General features: G+C 40.1%; 1 protein-coding gene across 2 annotated transcripts in view; it reads left to right on the forward strand.

Moving 5' to 3' along the window:
- Positions 1-1,452: 1,452 nt before the first annotated feature.
- The window catches only part of DSC2 (desmocollin 2), a 37,692-nt gene continuing 24,486 nt past the window's right edge, over positions 1,453-14,658 (forward strand). The window contains exons 1-4 of one of the 2 annotated variants that reach the window (XM_033178068.1): positions 1,453-2,001; positions 11,029-11,113; positions 12,385-12,584; positions 13,550-13,669. In XM_033178068.1, coding sequence (XP_033033959.1) covers positions 1,933-2,001; positions 11,029-11,113; positions 12,385-12,584; positions 13,550-13,669 — 474 coding nt within the window. In that variant the 5' untranslated portion in view covers positions 1,453-1,932. The remainder of the gene's footprint in view (positions 2,002-11,028; positions 11,114-12,384; positions 12,585-13,549; positions 13,670-14,658) is intronic. The other variant, XM_033178067.1, reaches the window with a different exon arrangement.

A 14,658-nucleotide genomic window follows, 5' to 3' on the forward strand; every position in this document is an offset into this window, starting at 1 on the left:
ACCATTTTAATAGCCTCTATCCATTAATGTGAAGAGGAAAATAAATATCTAAGATGAATTCTGGTCAAATTGCGCTTCCACCCTTTCCTGGAATGAGGAAAAACATGAGCTGCCCTTAAGGCATCAGAGGTTAAAGAGTAGGCAAGAGTTTGGAAATGTCCTGTAGTCAAAGCCTATGATGATAGTCTGAGTAGAACTCCAGAACCTGAAACTAGCTTTCTTTCTGTCCTCTGAAAAAGCTTCGTGCTAGAGATCATGATGTCATCATTAATAGGATGAGGTGTGCTTATGGTATCATTGATGGAAAACCATGAGTGTTAAAACATATGGAAATGGAAGGATGTCAACTATAGTCTCATGCCTCATGCTGATGAGGCTTATTTTACTAGCAAAGGGTCAATGATAATTTTATGGATATGGAGACAGAACAGCTGATTCGTGGCATTCATTAATAAAATAGAGCATGGGACAGACACACAGAATGTAAGGCATGTGCTGTTTGACATTAATTTTTAATTTAAATATACGCTCAGTATTGCAATAATTCTGGCTCGGCATATAATGGTATTAAGATGGTGAACGTTTTCAAGAATTGAAATGGTGTGAGTGTCACAGTTGGCTTTGCAAATAGGATTCTCAGGACATCCCTGAGGAAACTTAAACCAAACAAAAGGGAAGAGACAAGTTTCTCCTTTTGCGGTCAGGCTTACCTGGTTTAAGTCAGTAACTGAAAAGAGGTGCAGGAGGATGAGTCAGATGCCTTGTCATTGCTTTCTGAAGAGCCAAAAGAACACAGCATTTATATCTTAATCTTCCAGATTATGTTCTGCAATAATTCGTTTAGTTTAAGTGCACTTCAAATAAAAATGTAAATTATCCCATTCTTATTCATTTCTCACCATGAACTCTGGTTTTCATGGTAGTAAAGAAGGTGAGAACTCTCCACTAGATGTTCAGGAGTCCGGTACAGGAAATAAGTTATAACTTTATTTGTGATCAGGGATGTTCTTGGAGAAAATCAGTAACACAGGTGTAGCGCATGCCTAGGACCTCAATGGATGCATTTCCCATAGTAATTCGCCCTCGATTTTATTATTTTGCAGTCGCCTTGATTCCCTAACTTTACGTATGTATGTATGTATATATGTATTTTTGTCTCTAAATTATGGCGATTGTCTTGTATCATTGTCATACCAGTAAATTCCTAAAAACACAAGACCCCAAAGAATGGTGCCTCAGATTATGATGTCTGAACTGCTTGTGGGTGTGTGTAGGAAATTCACTCCAGTAGAGTGTGTAACAGTCTCCTTGGAGTCAACTTTCTATCAAGTGGGCCTCAGGCAGCTGTGACCTAAAACCCAGCCTCTGCGGCTCAGACCTCGCGCTGTAATTGACCCCAGGGCAGGGACCACGGCCCGCGCGAAGGGCAGCGGGCAGGGCGGAGCCGGGGCGGAGCGCGCGCTCAGGAGTGAGTCTTTGTGCAGTCAGGGCTTCTGCTGGGCAGGGCAGGCGGTTAATCTCGCCTGGCGGACACCGGGGCGTGGGGAGGGTTGGGGGATGGCCCTTATAGGTGGCGTCCGCTGGTGAGAAACACCTTGCGCAGGTAAAAGGGTGGCGGCGAGAGGGAGTTCCCACCCATGGCTTTCTTAGAGAAATGAAGTCTTAAGTCTTAAACAGACAACAAGGAGGGGCCGATCGGTGTCTTTTGGACGCGCCAGGAGCCCCACCCTCCGCCAAAGGAAAAGCCCCTTGAATGAGAGGCAGGCGCTTCAGAGAAGCTGAGAAAAGCGCCTCTCCGCGCGCGCCACTTGCTCCGCCTCGCGCTCCTCCTGAGCAGCGGGCCCAGGCTGTGCCCCGGCCGCGGTCCTCGCCCCGCGGAGCCCTCCTACCCCGGCCCGACGCTCGGCCGGCGTTCTGTCCCGAGCCCTCTCCATGGCGGCAGCCCGCTCCTCCGGCTCCTGGAGCCGAGCCCTCTGCCGGCTGCTCCTGCTGACCCTCGCGGTGAGTGCAGCAGCGGTCACCGCTCCGGGGAAGGGGGCGATCGCCTGGGGTACGGAGGAAAACCCGGGGAACGGGAATAGGTGGGGATGGCAGGGAAAAGCTGGGGTGAAGGGGCCTCTGGGTGGCTAGAAAATGGAGTTGGCGGGGATGGGGGAGGGCAGATAGGAAGAGGATCGCGACCTGGGAGTTGGATCCGCAAGGGGAGGGAAGGTGTCTCCAGTAGATGTAATCAGTGCACTCAGGCGGGAGCGGGCCGCCTTCGCCCAGGCAAAACCATGGCCCCTGGGTACGCGCCGGGGAGCTGGGTGCGCCGGGGAGCTGGGTGCGCCGGGGCGGGGGTGCGCCTGGGCGGGGGTGCGCCGGGGCCGAAGTGCGCCGGAGCGGTCCAGCTGTGCCTCTGGCACCTTCCCCGGGAATGTGCGGCCCCCTCTGCCTCAGCGCCTGCCCAGGCCACGGAAAGGGGAATCGCTGGGCGGCCGGGACGGAGCGCGAGTGTCCTTGGGTGAAAAAGGGAACTGCTTGCCTTTCTGGGAATTACTTACTCTGGGAGAAGGGCGGGGGGGAAGTGGCGGGTGGGGGAGGGGATCTTGACCCTCTTCTCCTGAAGACTGTGGACGGGCGGGTTGTAGGTGAACATTTGTACAGTTTCAGTGGTTTCTTAACGTGCGAGGCTTCAGTTCCCTAAATCTTTGGAGGAAGGAAGGGTCTTTCTGATTTCTTGTCCCCAGAGGCGACTCGATTTTTCTGCTCACCACTGGCTTCCCGCGCCACCACCCCTTGCCCCAGATTCTTTCCCTCTTTAAAGAGCACTACAGCAATGACCCTACCCCTTCCCAGAGCTGGGAGCCTAAGTGGTTGGCCTTATTTGGAGCCGGGCAGCCCCACTCCCAGCCTGGACAGATAGGATCTCCTTGGAGGCCTGAGGACACAGAAAGCCAATGCCGGGAGCAGCCTCTGGGGAATGTGGGATATAAAAAGTCTGATTGGACTTTTCCTGGCTTCCTGGAAGACGAAGCAATTCGACAGGTGTGAAAAAGTGCTCCTTGCCTTGAGCAAAAGGCATTGGGAGCCAATCAACCTTGAAGGACAAAGGGAGGAACCCGGAAGGCTAATTCCCTCTGGGAAAAGGGAACTGGGGGCTGAAATATTCGTATACTTTCCCCTTCTCTTCGGCTCTCATTTCGCAGTAGAGTTCCACATTTTAAAACCATGAATTGGTAATTGTTACGATGATTAGAATGTCTTTCTCGAGGAGCTGAATGGACTTCAAACCCTTAACTAAATTCCCAGGGCATATTAATAATATAGAAAAGGCCAAGTACACAGCAGTTAACATTTTACAGATGAGGAAACTAAGAATGGAATAAATAACGGTAAGAACATATGTTGATGAGTAAGGAATAAAGTTTCATTAGACTCCTAATAAAATTGCAATTTCTTTTAAAACCACTGGCCATTAGTCTTTAAAGGAAAAGGCATGCACAGACACTGGCAATGCGTAGTAGCATTGCTCTGCATATACCTGCAGATAGAGCTTTCTGTGTGTCATCTCAGATTCTGTTTAGGAGAAGGTGGGGTATCAGTGAGTGGGATAGGAAGTGTGCTGGCCCTGGCTGCACTCTCATTCTGCTGGTTTTTGCTCTGTGCACGTCTGTGCAAACCCCTGCCAACCTCAACGTGGCTGTTGTGGTTGTGAGTCTCAAGTGTGAGAAATGTGTAAATACTGAGTGTAAGAAATTATTAAGTAAGAATGATTTTAGCTGGGCATGGGGTGTGCACCTGTGGTCCAAGCCACTGGAGAGAGGCTAAGGTGGGAGGATCGCTTGAGCTTGGGAGGTCCAGGCTGCAGTGAGCCCTGGTCATGCCACTGCATCCCAGCCTTGGTGACAGAGTGAAGTCCTGTCTCAAAAACTGGGGAGAAATGACTTTGGGAGGGGAGGAGGATCCTTTACATTACCTCCTTCCCATATACCCAAGTAATCCTTCACCATTCTACAAATCAGCTTCCCCTCACTTCCTAATGTTTCTTCAAACCACACCTGGCTTAGCCACTTGAACTGTGTCTTTTGCTAAACACATAATAAAGCTTCTCTCTGCCTCTGAGATCACTGGCTCTCCTGTGCTAAATCCGAACGACTCATTCTTTATATGGTTCCACCTTGTAGCTTTTGCCCTTATTCTTGACACTCACTCTCTTTTTCTTTAATCTTTCTGACCACTCAGGGTCTGACTCTCTACCTAGTGTCTTGTCTTTTTCTTCTTTTTGTCTTGTCTATTTTTTTTTCTTTTTTTGGTTTGGTAAAAATGATATAACATGAGATCTACCCTCCTAACACATTTCTTTTTTTTTTTTTTTTTAGACGGAGTCTCGCTCTGTCGCCCGGGCTGGAGTGCAGGGGCCGGATCTCGGCTCACTGCAAGCTCCGCCTCCCGGGTTCAGGCCATTCTCCTGCCTCAGCCTCCCGAGTAGCTGGGACTACAGGCGCCCGCCACCTTGCCCGGCTAGTTTTTTGTATTTTTTAGTGGAGACGGGGTTTCACCGTGTTCGCCAGGATGGTCTCGATCTCCTGACCTCGTGATCCGCCCGTCCCGGCCTCCCAAAGTGCTGGGATTACAGGCTTGAGCCACCGCGCCCAGCCCCTCCTAACACATTTCTAAGTGTATTGTATTGTTAAGTATAAGCACAATGTCACATAGCAGATCTCTAGAACTTTTTCATTTTCCATAACCAAACTTTTATATCCATTGAACAGCAAATCCCTGTTTCCCCTACCCTACATCACCTGGCAACCACCATTCTGTTTTCTGCTTCTATGAATTTGACTGCTTTTTCCTCCACTCTTAAATGATGGTGTCTCTTGATGCTCTGTTCTAGGTCTTGTCCTTTGGAATCTACCCTGTTTCCCTAGGGCATTTAATCCACTTTTATAGCTTAAAATATCACACAGTTGCCAACATACACTAAATTAATATTGCTAGTTCAGATGTCTTCATTGAACAATAGTCCTTTGTGTCACTCTACTGACTGTGATGTGTGACACAACATTTATTATCTTCCCAAACAATGTTGTTTTTCTTTGAGTGTCCTGTATTTCAATATGTGTCAGTACCATATGCCTGTTCCTCAAGTAGGAAGTCTGAAAGCTGTTTGTTTTTTCTTTCTCACTGCTCCCCTTTCTTAATCCATCGAGTTCCATTAAATCTACATTCAAAGACAACTCATGGGTCTCTTCACTTGTATCTGTCACTTCTGCTATTACAAATAATGTCACAATGAATAAACTTGAATGTATGTCATTTCATATATGGGCAGGTGTATCAGTAGGACAGATTACCAATAATGGGATTTACAAATAAAAGTGTAAATTAGGCCAGGTGCAGTGGCTCACGTCTGTAAATCTCAGCACTTTGGGAGCCTGAGGTGGGAGGATCACTTGAGCTCAGGAGTTCAAGACCAGACTGGGCAACATGGCAAAAACCCCTCTCTACAAAAAATACAAAAATTAGCCAGGCATGGTGGTGCATGCCTATAATCCCATCTACTTGGGAGGCTGAGGTGGGAGGATCACTTGAACCCAGGAGGTGGAGGTTTCAGTGAGATCACACCACTGCACTCTGTCCAAAAAAAAAGTGCCTAATTTTGTTAGATTTTGTTCTTCCCTCCATAAATATTGTATATTACTAGACAGAAAACTATTTTATGATAGATATCACATGATCGAGGATATATATATATATATATATGTAGGTGTAAAGATGAATCTATGCTTCATTCAGAACACCACAGAAAATTCCAGAGATGAAAGATTTAAATGTAAAATATGATTCCCTACAGGTAATAGAGGAAAACATAATAAATTGTTATATAAATTTGGAGCCCACGAGGCCTAGTTATGACTTAGATTTCGAAAGCCAATTTATTACAATTGAGAAAATTATATGAGAGTACATATATACATACTTCTTCATGGTGAAAAAACAACTCTAACCAACCAAAAACACCACAAGCAAAGTCAAAAGGTGATTGATAAACTGGAAAAAATATTCACAAGTCATATTTAAAAGGTTAATCTAATACATAAAGAGCTCTTGTAACTCAAGAAGAAAAAGTGCAACATGGATGTAACAGTATCCATAAAGTAGTAAAATGGCTCTTAAGTTATAAAAATATGTCAACCTCACTCATAATAAACTATGAATAAAAATTACATTGAAATGCCATTTCACACTTGGCAAACACCCAAAAGTTCAACAACATGCTATGTAGGCAAGAATGTGGTTGACTCATAAATTATTGGTGGGTGTAATAAAAGGTTACAACTTTTCGGGACTTTATGCAGTCATACATAGTGCAAATACAAATTGTTTTACCTCTTTTCTAATACCTGTGCTTTAAATATCATTCTATTCATATGCCAGTACCATATTCATTTAATTGTTGAGATTTTATGATTTATAATATCTGCTAGGGTTGATAGCCTTTCATTGCTTTTCAAAAAATAATTTTCCTATCTTAATTTTTTATTTTTTCCTTATGGCTTTTTAAATCAGCTTGTTTAGTTCCAGAGAAAATTTTATTGAGGTTTTTATTGCTATCAAAAGTTTGTAATTTAACTTAGTAAGAATTGATATAGATATGCTATTGATTTTTGTCTTTCTTTTTTTGCAAGTGTACTTTTCTGCCCTGCAGAAATGTTTTCAGGTTTCCTTCAAATAGGCTTTACATGTTTCTTGTTAAATTTACTACTTGGCATTTCAACTTTTAATTGCTTTTGAAAATGATTTCTTTTTTTTTGAGACTGAGTCTTGCTCTGTTGCCCAGGCTAGAGTGCAGTGGCACGATCTCTGTTCACTGCAAGCTCCACCTTCCAGGTTCACACTGTTCTTCTGCTTCAGCCTCCCGAGTAGCTGGGACTACAGGTGCCCGCCACCATGCCTGGCTAATTTTTTTTTTTTTTTTGTATAGGGATTTTTAGTAGAGACAGGGTTTTACCATGTTAGCCAGGATGGTCTCTATCTCCTGACCTCGTGATCCTCCCACCTCGGCCTCCCAAAGTGGAAAATGATTTCTTATATTATCTGACTGGTTTTGTTTATAGGTATGAAGACTAATGATTGCCATATTTTCATGGTTATTTCTGCTTCCTTACTTAAGTCTCTTCTTGTTTTATAGTAATGTATTGGTTGATTTGCTTGGGTTTTCCAGGTAAACAGTCATATCAAATGCAGAGATTTTTTTTTTTTTTTTTTACATCTTCCTATCTAATATCCTTCTCTTGCAAATATACCTTTAATATAATGAAACTACATATGGTGACCTTGGAAAGCCTATGTTGTTTCTGAGTTTAATTGGATTGCTTCTAGTGCTTTCCCATTTGTATTGTGTTATAATTTATAAAGATCACATTGCAAAAGTACTTATCAATTCTTATTTTTTGAGACTAAAAAAATTAAAATGGTTATTGAATTTGGTCAAGTGCCTTTCTGCATCTATGATGGTGATCACATGTCAAGCCTTCTTTAAATTCACGGCTTGAAGTTTCTGGACCAAGCAAAAGATGTGAGTGTGGATCACAGATCCACGCAAGGGCCAGTTTACTTCTGGCTCAAATTTGTAATGAGGATTTAGCATTAGGGTCCCAGATTAATGTGGAGTGGATCCTCTTAGATCTTTGGTGGGCCCTGTGCTTTGATTTCATTCTCCTCTCCAGAGGCCAACAAAGCAGAGTCAAATCTTTGCAGATCAGAAGTTGTTCCTGAGTTCCTCTTACCACTTTGTGTTCCAGCTTCATCTTCAGTTTTGGCCTAGCAGTTGCTTGCTATTTTAGTAGCTCTTTGATGCTTTAGGATGTTCGAAAAATGCTATGCATCATTTTTAATTAGTTTTGGCATAGATTTTTCTTAATTACCTAACCTGTTATTGTTGGAAATGACAGTTATTTCCATTCTCCACATTGGACAGATCTATCACATTCAAATGTAAAGCTGCTTACTTAATTTGTTTGCTTAAAGTAAGTCTTTGTTTCTTATTATCATTGGGAAAAAAGATCCATGTGCTTTGCTAATGCCATTCAAAATTTGGCCCACACCCACTTCTTTGAGCCCATGTTAAACTTCTGCCCCCGCTCTGGTACACATATTAACCATTCCAGATTTCTTCTTCAGGTCTGTGCCATCTCTGGGCCTTCACATATGCCATTCTTTTGTTTGCAACATTTAAACTCTGTCTCCTCTTAGCCTGTCTCACTTGTAGCCACTCTTCAGGTGACCTCACCTGGCTTTTAGACATCACTATTCCCTCTGCTCTCCTGTAGCTCGCTGTACTTCCTTATCATTACATTCGTCTTACTTTGTTGAAATTGCAAATATGTCTTACTCTTAGACTGAGTGTTTCATGAGGACCATGTTTACTGCTCTGTATGTGGTACATAATACACATTCAATAAGCATTTGTTGAATTCATGCATGAATGGATGGATGTCCAAGATACTGTTATTCAAAGAATTGTCGTAATCCAACCATTTCTCATCTTCTCCATCATTATTACCTTAGCCCAAGTAATCATTACCCCAGTCTTAGATTCCTGCTGTAGTCTCCCCATCAGTCTCCTGGCTTCCACTCTTACTCTTCTATAACCTATTTTCCACATAACTAGTAGAGTTATTCTGTATAAATATCAGTTTACGCCACTCCACAGCTTCATCATGCTGTTGCCTCTCTTTGCACTCAGAACAAAATCTGTACTCCTTACCATGACCTTTTAGACCCTACATCATATGCCCTTGACTGTCCTTTTGTTTTCTTCTCCTATCACTCTTCCCTCACTGTGCTCTGCTACTGTGACCACCTTGTTCCTGCAATACACAAGTCTCCTTCCAGGATCTTTACTCTGGTTCTTGCCCCACCTGGAAGACTCTTTCCTAGTTCCTCACTTCATATACACTCAGGTATTCTTGTTGTCACCCTCTCTCCCTGCTTTATTTTTGTCATGACATTTATCTCTTGCTGCCTTGGCATTGTGTGACATTTGTGCATTTGTGTATTTCTTTTGCTTATTATCATGTAATCTTTGTGAGGCAAGGACTTGGCTTTGTTCACTGCTCTCGCCATTGAATGTGTTTAGCACTTAGTAAGCAACCAGTAAATGCTGGTTGAATGAATAAGTGAATGTATTCTTCCAATCACCTTTAGCTGGAATCTTCAGAATCATCTGATTCTACTCCTATTCTCTCTTGGCTATGCAGCCAGTGAAAATTCTTCATATCATTTAATTTCCAGTTCAAAATGAATGTCTTTACTGTGTCTATCCCAACACTTCAAATGAAACCCAACCTCTGCTTTATTCAATCCTTCAAGTGTAATTAAAACTGGATAATTAAAGGGTCTTTAATATATATTAAAAATAAACATTTCCATCCAAATTTTGATGATTTTAGTTAATGTTTATAAACTTTGTAAGTAACAGTGTAAATGCTAGTTAACTGTCTTGCTTTTGGTCAAAGATGTTTGTAAAACTAGAAAAAAAGAATGTGAATCTTTGAGAAACATCCATTGTAAAGTTTCAGCCAGAACAAAATTAAATTTCAGTGTGTTTATGTATATGTTGCATTGGACTTGGTTCACCATGAATCACTAAATCATTAAAAAAATTTAAGTAAATTATTTTGTAAAATGAACTTAACTTTTATTTATGAGAAGATACACCTTCAAAATAATTGTATATTTCAAAGTTATGTGCCTATCGTGTGGAGTAACACATAAATACTCTCCATGGCAATAAGTTAATGTTTGTCTTTAAAAGCATTGACTTTTTATTTGGTATATTATTGATTTGGTATTATATCTCATAGGCAATTAAAAATGTATTGAAACAGTTTGCTGCCTCAGTAAATTTGGTTTTCTCTTTCCTATGGATATACCTATGCTGCCTTCCTGATAGTTTTCAGCACTCTCTCACATAGGCTGTTGTTGGACCGTCACTGTATGCACTGAACTAATCAGTGAAGTTATTATGACATCCGTTTTACAGTATAGGAAACAAAGCTGAAGAGCATACATAACTGTTTGAGTTTACAAGCTTTTTGCAGGAGGAAGCTAGAACTCAGTATGTTGTTTTATTCTTCCCCTTGATATACTTTTGTCCTGAGTTCTTTCTCCAAAATGTTTTTATTTTGATAATTATATAAAATGATTGATAATTATATAAAGTGATTTATAATTATAGAAATCACATATAATTATAGAACTAGAAATACCATATGACCCAGCCATCCCATTACTGGGTATATACCCAAAGGATTATAAATCATGCTGCTATAAAGACACAGGCACACGTATGTTTATTGCAGCACTATTCACAATAGCAAGGACTTGGAATCAACCCAAATGTCCATCAGTGACAGACTGGATTAAGAAAATGTGGCACATATACACCATGGAATACTATGCAGCCATGAAAAGGGATGAGTTTGTGTCCTTTGTAGGGACATGGATGCAGCTGGAAACCATCATTCTCAGCAAACTATCGCAAGAACAGAAAACCAAACACCACATGTTCTCATTCATAGCTGGGAATTGAACAATGAGATCACTTGGACACGGGAAGGGGAACATCACACACCGGGGCCTATTGTGAGGAGGGGGGAGGGGGGAGGGATGGCATTAGGAGTTATACCTGATGTAAATGACGAGTGGATGGGTGCTGACAAGTTGATGGGTGCAGCACACCAACATGGCATATGTATACATATGTAACAAACCTGCACGTTGTGCACATGTACCCTAGAACTTAAAGTATAATGAAAAAAAGACCACAAAAAAAATAAATTCATGTATTTCTATTTAATTAATTAAATATTTTAAAATTAATATTTAGTGTAGTCAATCAATATGTAATGTAATTAATATTTATGTAAGTATTACATCCTTTTTATATGTATATAATATATAAATTTATAATTTATATAAATGATATACACATTAAAGGTTTCTTTTTATGCATAATATTTGATTTTTTTCATTTTTTAGATTTTAATATTTGCCAGTGATGCCTGCAAAAATGTGACATTATATGTTCCCTCCAAACTAGATGCTGAGAAACTTATTGGTAGAGGTAAGGAAGCCCTAAAATTTGTAATAAATCCTGACTTGCTCTGGTAAATATACACCATGGAATACTATGCAGCCATACAAAGGAACGAGATCTTGTCCTTTGCAGGGATGTGGATGGAGCTAGAAGCAATGATCCTCAGCAAACTAACACAGGATCAGAAAATCAAACACTGCATGTTCTCACTTATAAGTGGCAGCTGAGCAATGTGAACATGTAGACACAGGGTGGGGAAGAACACACACTGGGGCTTGTTTGGGGTTCTGGGAGAGTGAGAGCATCAGGAAAAATAGCTAATGCATGCTGGGTTTAATACCTAGATGATGGGTTCATAGGTGCAGCAAACCAACGTGGCACGTGTTTACCTATGTAACAAACCTGCACATCCTGCACATGTACCCTGGAACTCAAAATAAAATAAAAACACTCACACACAAAATAAATCCTGATTTGCTGTGATATTTTAAAATTAGTGTAATTTTTAGAATGATAACTCCGCTGGAACTAGTAGATAAAACTAACGTAGTATATTATCATTTGTAATACATGTGGTGTCATTCTAATGGAAGGAATATTGTTATTTTTGGAAAACATGATTATATGAAGTTGATAAAAATATTTCACTTGAGTAATAATTATTGACATTTACATTAGAGGAAAGATAAAGACATTTAACATGCCTCTAAAAAATTGGCAAATAGTATTGAAAGTATTTTTTTTAGTTTAAAGGTATTGTTTTTGGATTTTTATTCTTAAATATTTCACTCTGTATTGTACTTACTTCCACATATTATTTTTTATCAGTTAAATTATTTCACATAACTGTGAGAAAAGATCAAACCAATGATCAAACCAAATGTGATGACTGCTTAGCAATAGATGTAAAGAATTTAGTAATAGTTCTGTTTAGTAAATGCGATTTTAGGTTGCTAGATTCTGTGTAACTTCAGGTGTACTTAGGTATTACTCTATGGCTCATTTCTGTTGATAAAGAAAACACTTTTTTTGGTTTTGGTTTAAATATTCAAACACTGGACTTCACATATGTTTACTTCAGAGCAAATGTCTCTTCTTTAAGAGAATGTTAAGTAGAAGTGATGTAAACGTTTAAGCACAACTTAATACACCATACAGTTTTATGTGTCCTTGCAAAAATTTACAAGTGCCAGTATAATTAATTTTAAGTTTTTGGCCCTCCCCACATGCATACATTACTGTTAAAACTGTGTCCTATGTTTTACTTTAAAAATGATTGCTGTGCATGTTTTCTACAGTTAACCTGAAAGAGTGCTTTACAGCTGCAAATCTAATTCATTCAAGTGATCCTGACTTCCAAATTTTGGAAGATGGTTCAGTCTATACAACAAATACTGTTCTATTGTCCTCGGAGAAGAGAAGTTTTACCATATTACTTTCCAACACTGAGAACCAAGAAAAGAAGAAAATATTTGTCTTTTTGGAGCATCAAACAAAGGTATACAAGGCTACATAAATGAAGAAATGATGTCTTTTCTTCAGATATAATCGACATTACCGGGGAAGATATGAAATCAGAAAGGATATGGTATAGTTTGGCTTCAAAAAGAATGAAAACCATGAGGCAGCTTCACAGTGTTTAAAAGGAAAAGGGCTGTGCAACATGGTTCATTCGGGTTGTCATTCCTTTTCTTTTGGGACATAAAATGAGAAATTGGGATAAGGTACAGCATGGGAACATGAGATTAGACACAAAGCAGCATTTTTTTTAGCTTTACCATAGAATGGATTTCTAACAACAAGTTTTGAAACTCTGGATAAAGAAAGAAAAGGTTTTTGTTTTTTTTTTTTTTTTGCATTCATTTTAGCATAATCTGTGGTCTTAAAACATGATGATTATTTTAGGAGGAGTTTTGGACCACATGCATGCTATTGTGTTGTGACACCCAAGATCAAAAGAACTTTTATCCAACCATTAGCCATTCCTCACTGCAGCAGTTTGAGAGTTGTCACCGTGTTTCTCTCCTCATTCTGACACAGATCTCTCTGTTGGTTCCCTGGCTCTGCCTAGTTGCTGGTGAGTGGAAGTTGCTTGTGCTAAATTTAGAAGGGCACATACACACTTATATATTTTCTTTGCGTATCTCTCTCCCCTACTTTTGCATGGCAGTGTGGCAACAGTACTTTTTTTTCAGTTTTGCTTCTAGGCTTCCAGTTCCATCTCTCTTTCTTCCATATTTCCACCAAATCATTTTCCCAAGAGGATTGTTGTGATAACAGTTAGGACAGTTACTTCTTCATTATCTTTTCGCAGTGTTGATGTTTAGTTTGGTTTTCAAACACTCCCATGGTCTCACCCCTCCCCAGCTAATCCTCATGAGAGGAGAAAGATGTGTCATTGTTTAATGTTTGAGAATAAAGTAGTCATTGACTTTATTGTTTTTTCCTGTCTTATGAATTGAGGTCCTAAAGAAAAGACAAACTAAAGAAACAGTTCTAAGGCGCGCCAAGAGAAGATGGGCTCCCATTCCCTGTTCAATGCTAGAAAACTCCTTGGGTCCTTTTCCACTTTTCCTTCAACAGGTACAGTTTTCTTTCTTTCTGCTGTGGAAGTCTGTAGTTTCCATCTCTTACCATTATGACACTGAGTATGAAGTTATTTATAATAGTTGTGTATAAATATATGAGTGAATGAGTACATGTATAATATGTTTCCATATAAGGGTATAAATATATCTCTTTATACTTGCATATACTTTTGTTCAGCTTGCAAAGGCCATCATAAAACTGTAGCACTCAAACACATGGTTCCTTAATGAATTATCATATCAGCAAGGGTATCGCCAAGCCTAGGAATAGCCTAGAAAACCCAAAACTCTCTTTCATAACGAAGGAGAAAATTGGATGAAAGTCCAAATGCCACGAAGGAGGAAGACACATAGGCCCTTCTATCTTTCTATTTCTTGTTCTTGAATCTACATCTGAAATCACACTGGATCCACATTTCTTTCTTTCTCTCTCTCTCTTTTTTTTTTGTAGTGATGAGATCTCACTATATTGCTTAGGCTGGTTTTGAACTTCTAGGCTGAAATGATTTTCCTGTCTCAACCTCCCAAAATGCCAGGATTACAGGCATGAGCCAAACATGCCTGGCTCTTTTTCTCTGTCTTTTTAAAATTTTCAGTAGAAACTCCAGCAAGCCTTCTTGTCTTCTTCCACTACTAGTGGCTACTACATTCAGTCTATGACTTTGGTTTATTTTCCCTCAGTTCTTGACATAGCAAGGGAGAATCCTTTTTATACCCCACCAGCAAGTTTAATACAGCTGAGAGAAGAGCATATTAAAATTGAGAAATTGTTAGAAAACAGTTGTGTCTGTTATCCTGATATAAAGATAGTCAGGATGTTACTGAGTGGATGAACACAGCTTGGAGGAAATTTGCTTTTTGAATCAAAGATCAGAATATTACACATTCCAAAATATTATTTCATTTCTATTCTCACTCATATATATTTTTTTTCACTCAGTTCCTATAAGGAAGATGTTGGCAAAGAACAAAAAACTCATTAAG

This window comes from Trachypithecus francoisi, unplaced genomic scaffold, assembly GCF_009764315.1.
Source record: "Trachypithecus francoisi isolate TF-2019V2 unplaced genomic scaffold, Tfra_2.0 Lachesis_group19, whole genome shotgun sequence".
Classification (NCBI taxonomy): domain Eukaryota; kingdom Metazoa; phylum Chordata; class Mammalia; order Primates; family Cercopithecidae; genus Trachypithecus; species Trachypithecus francoisi.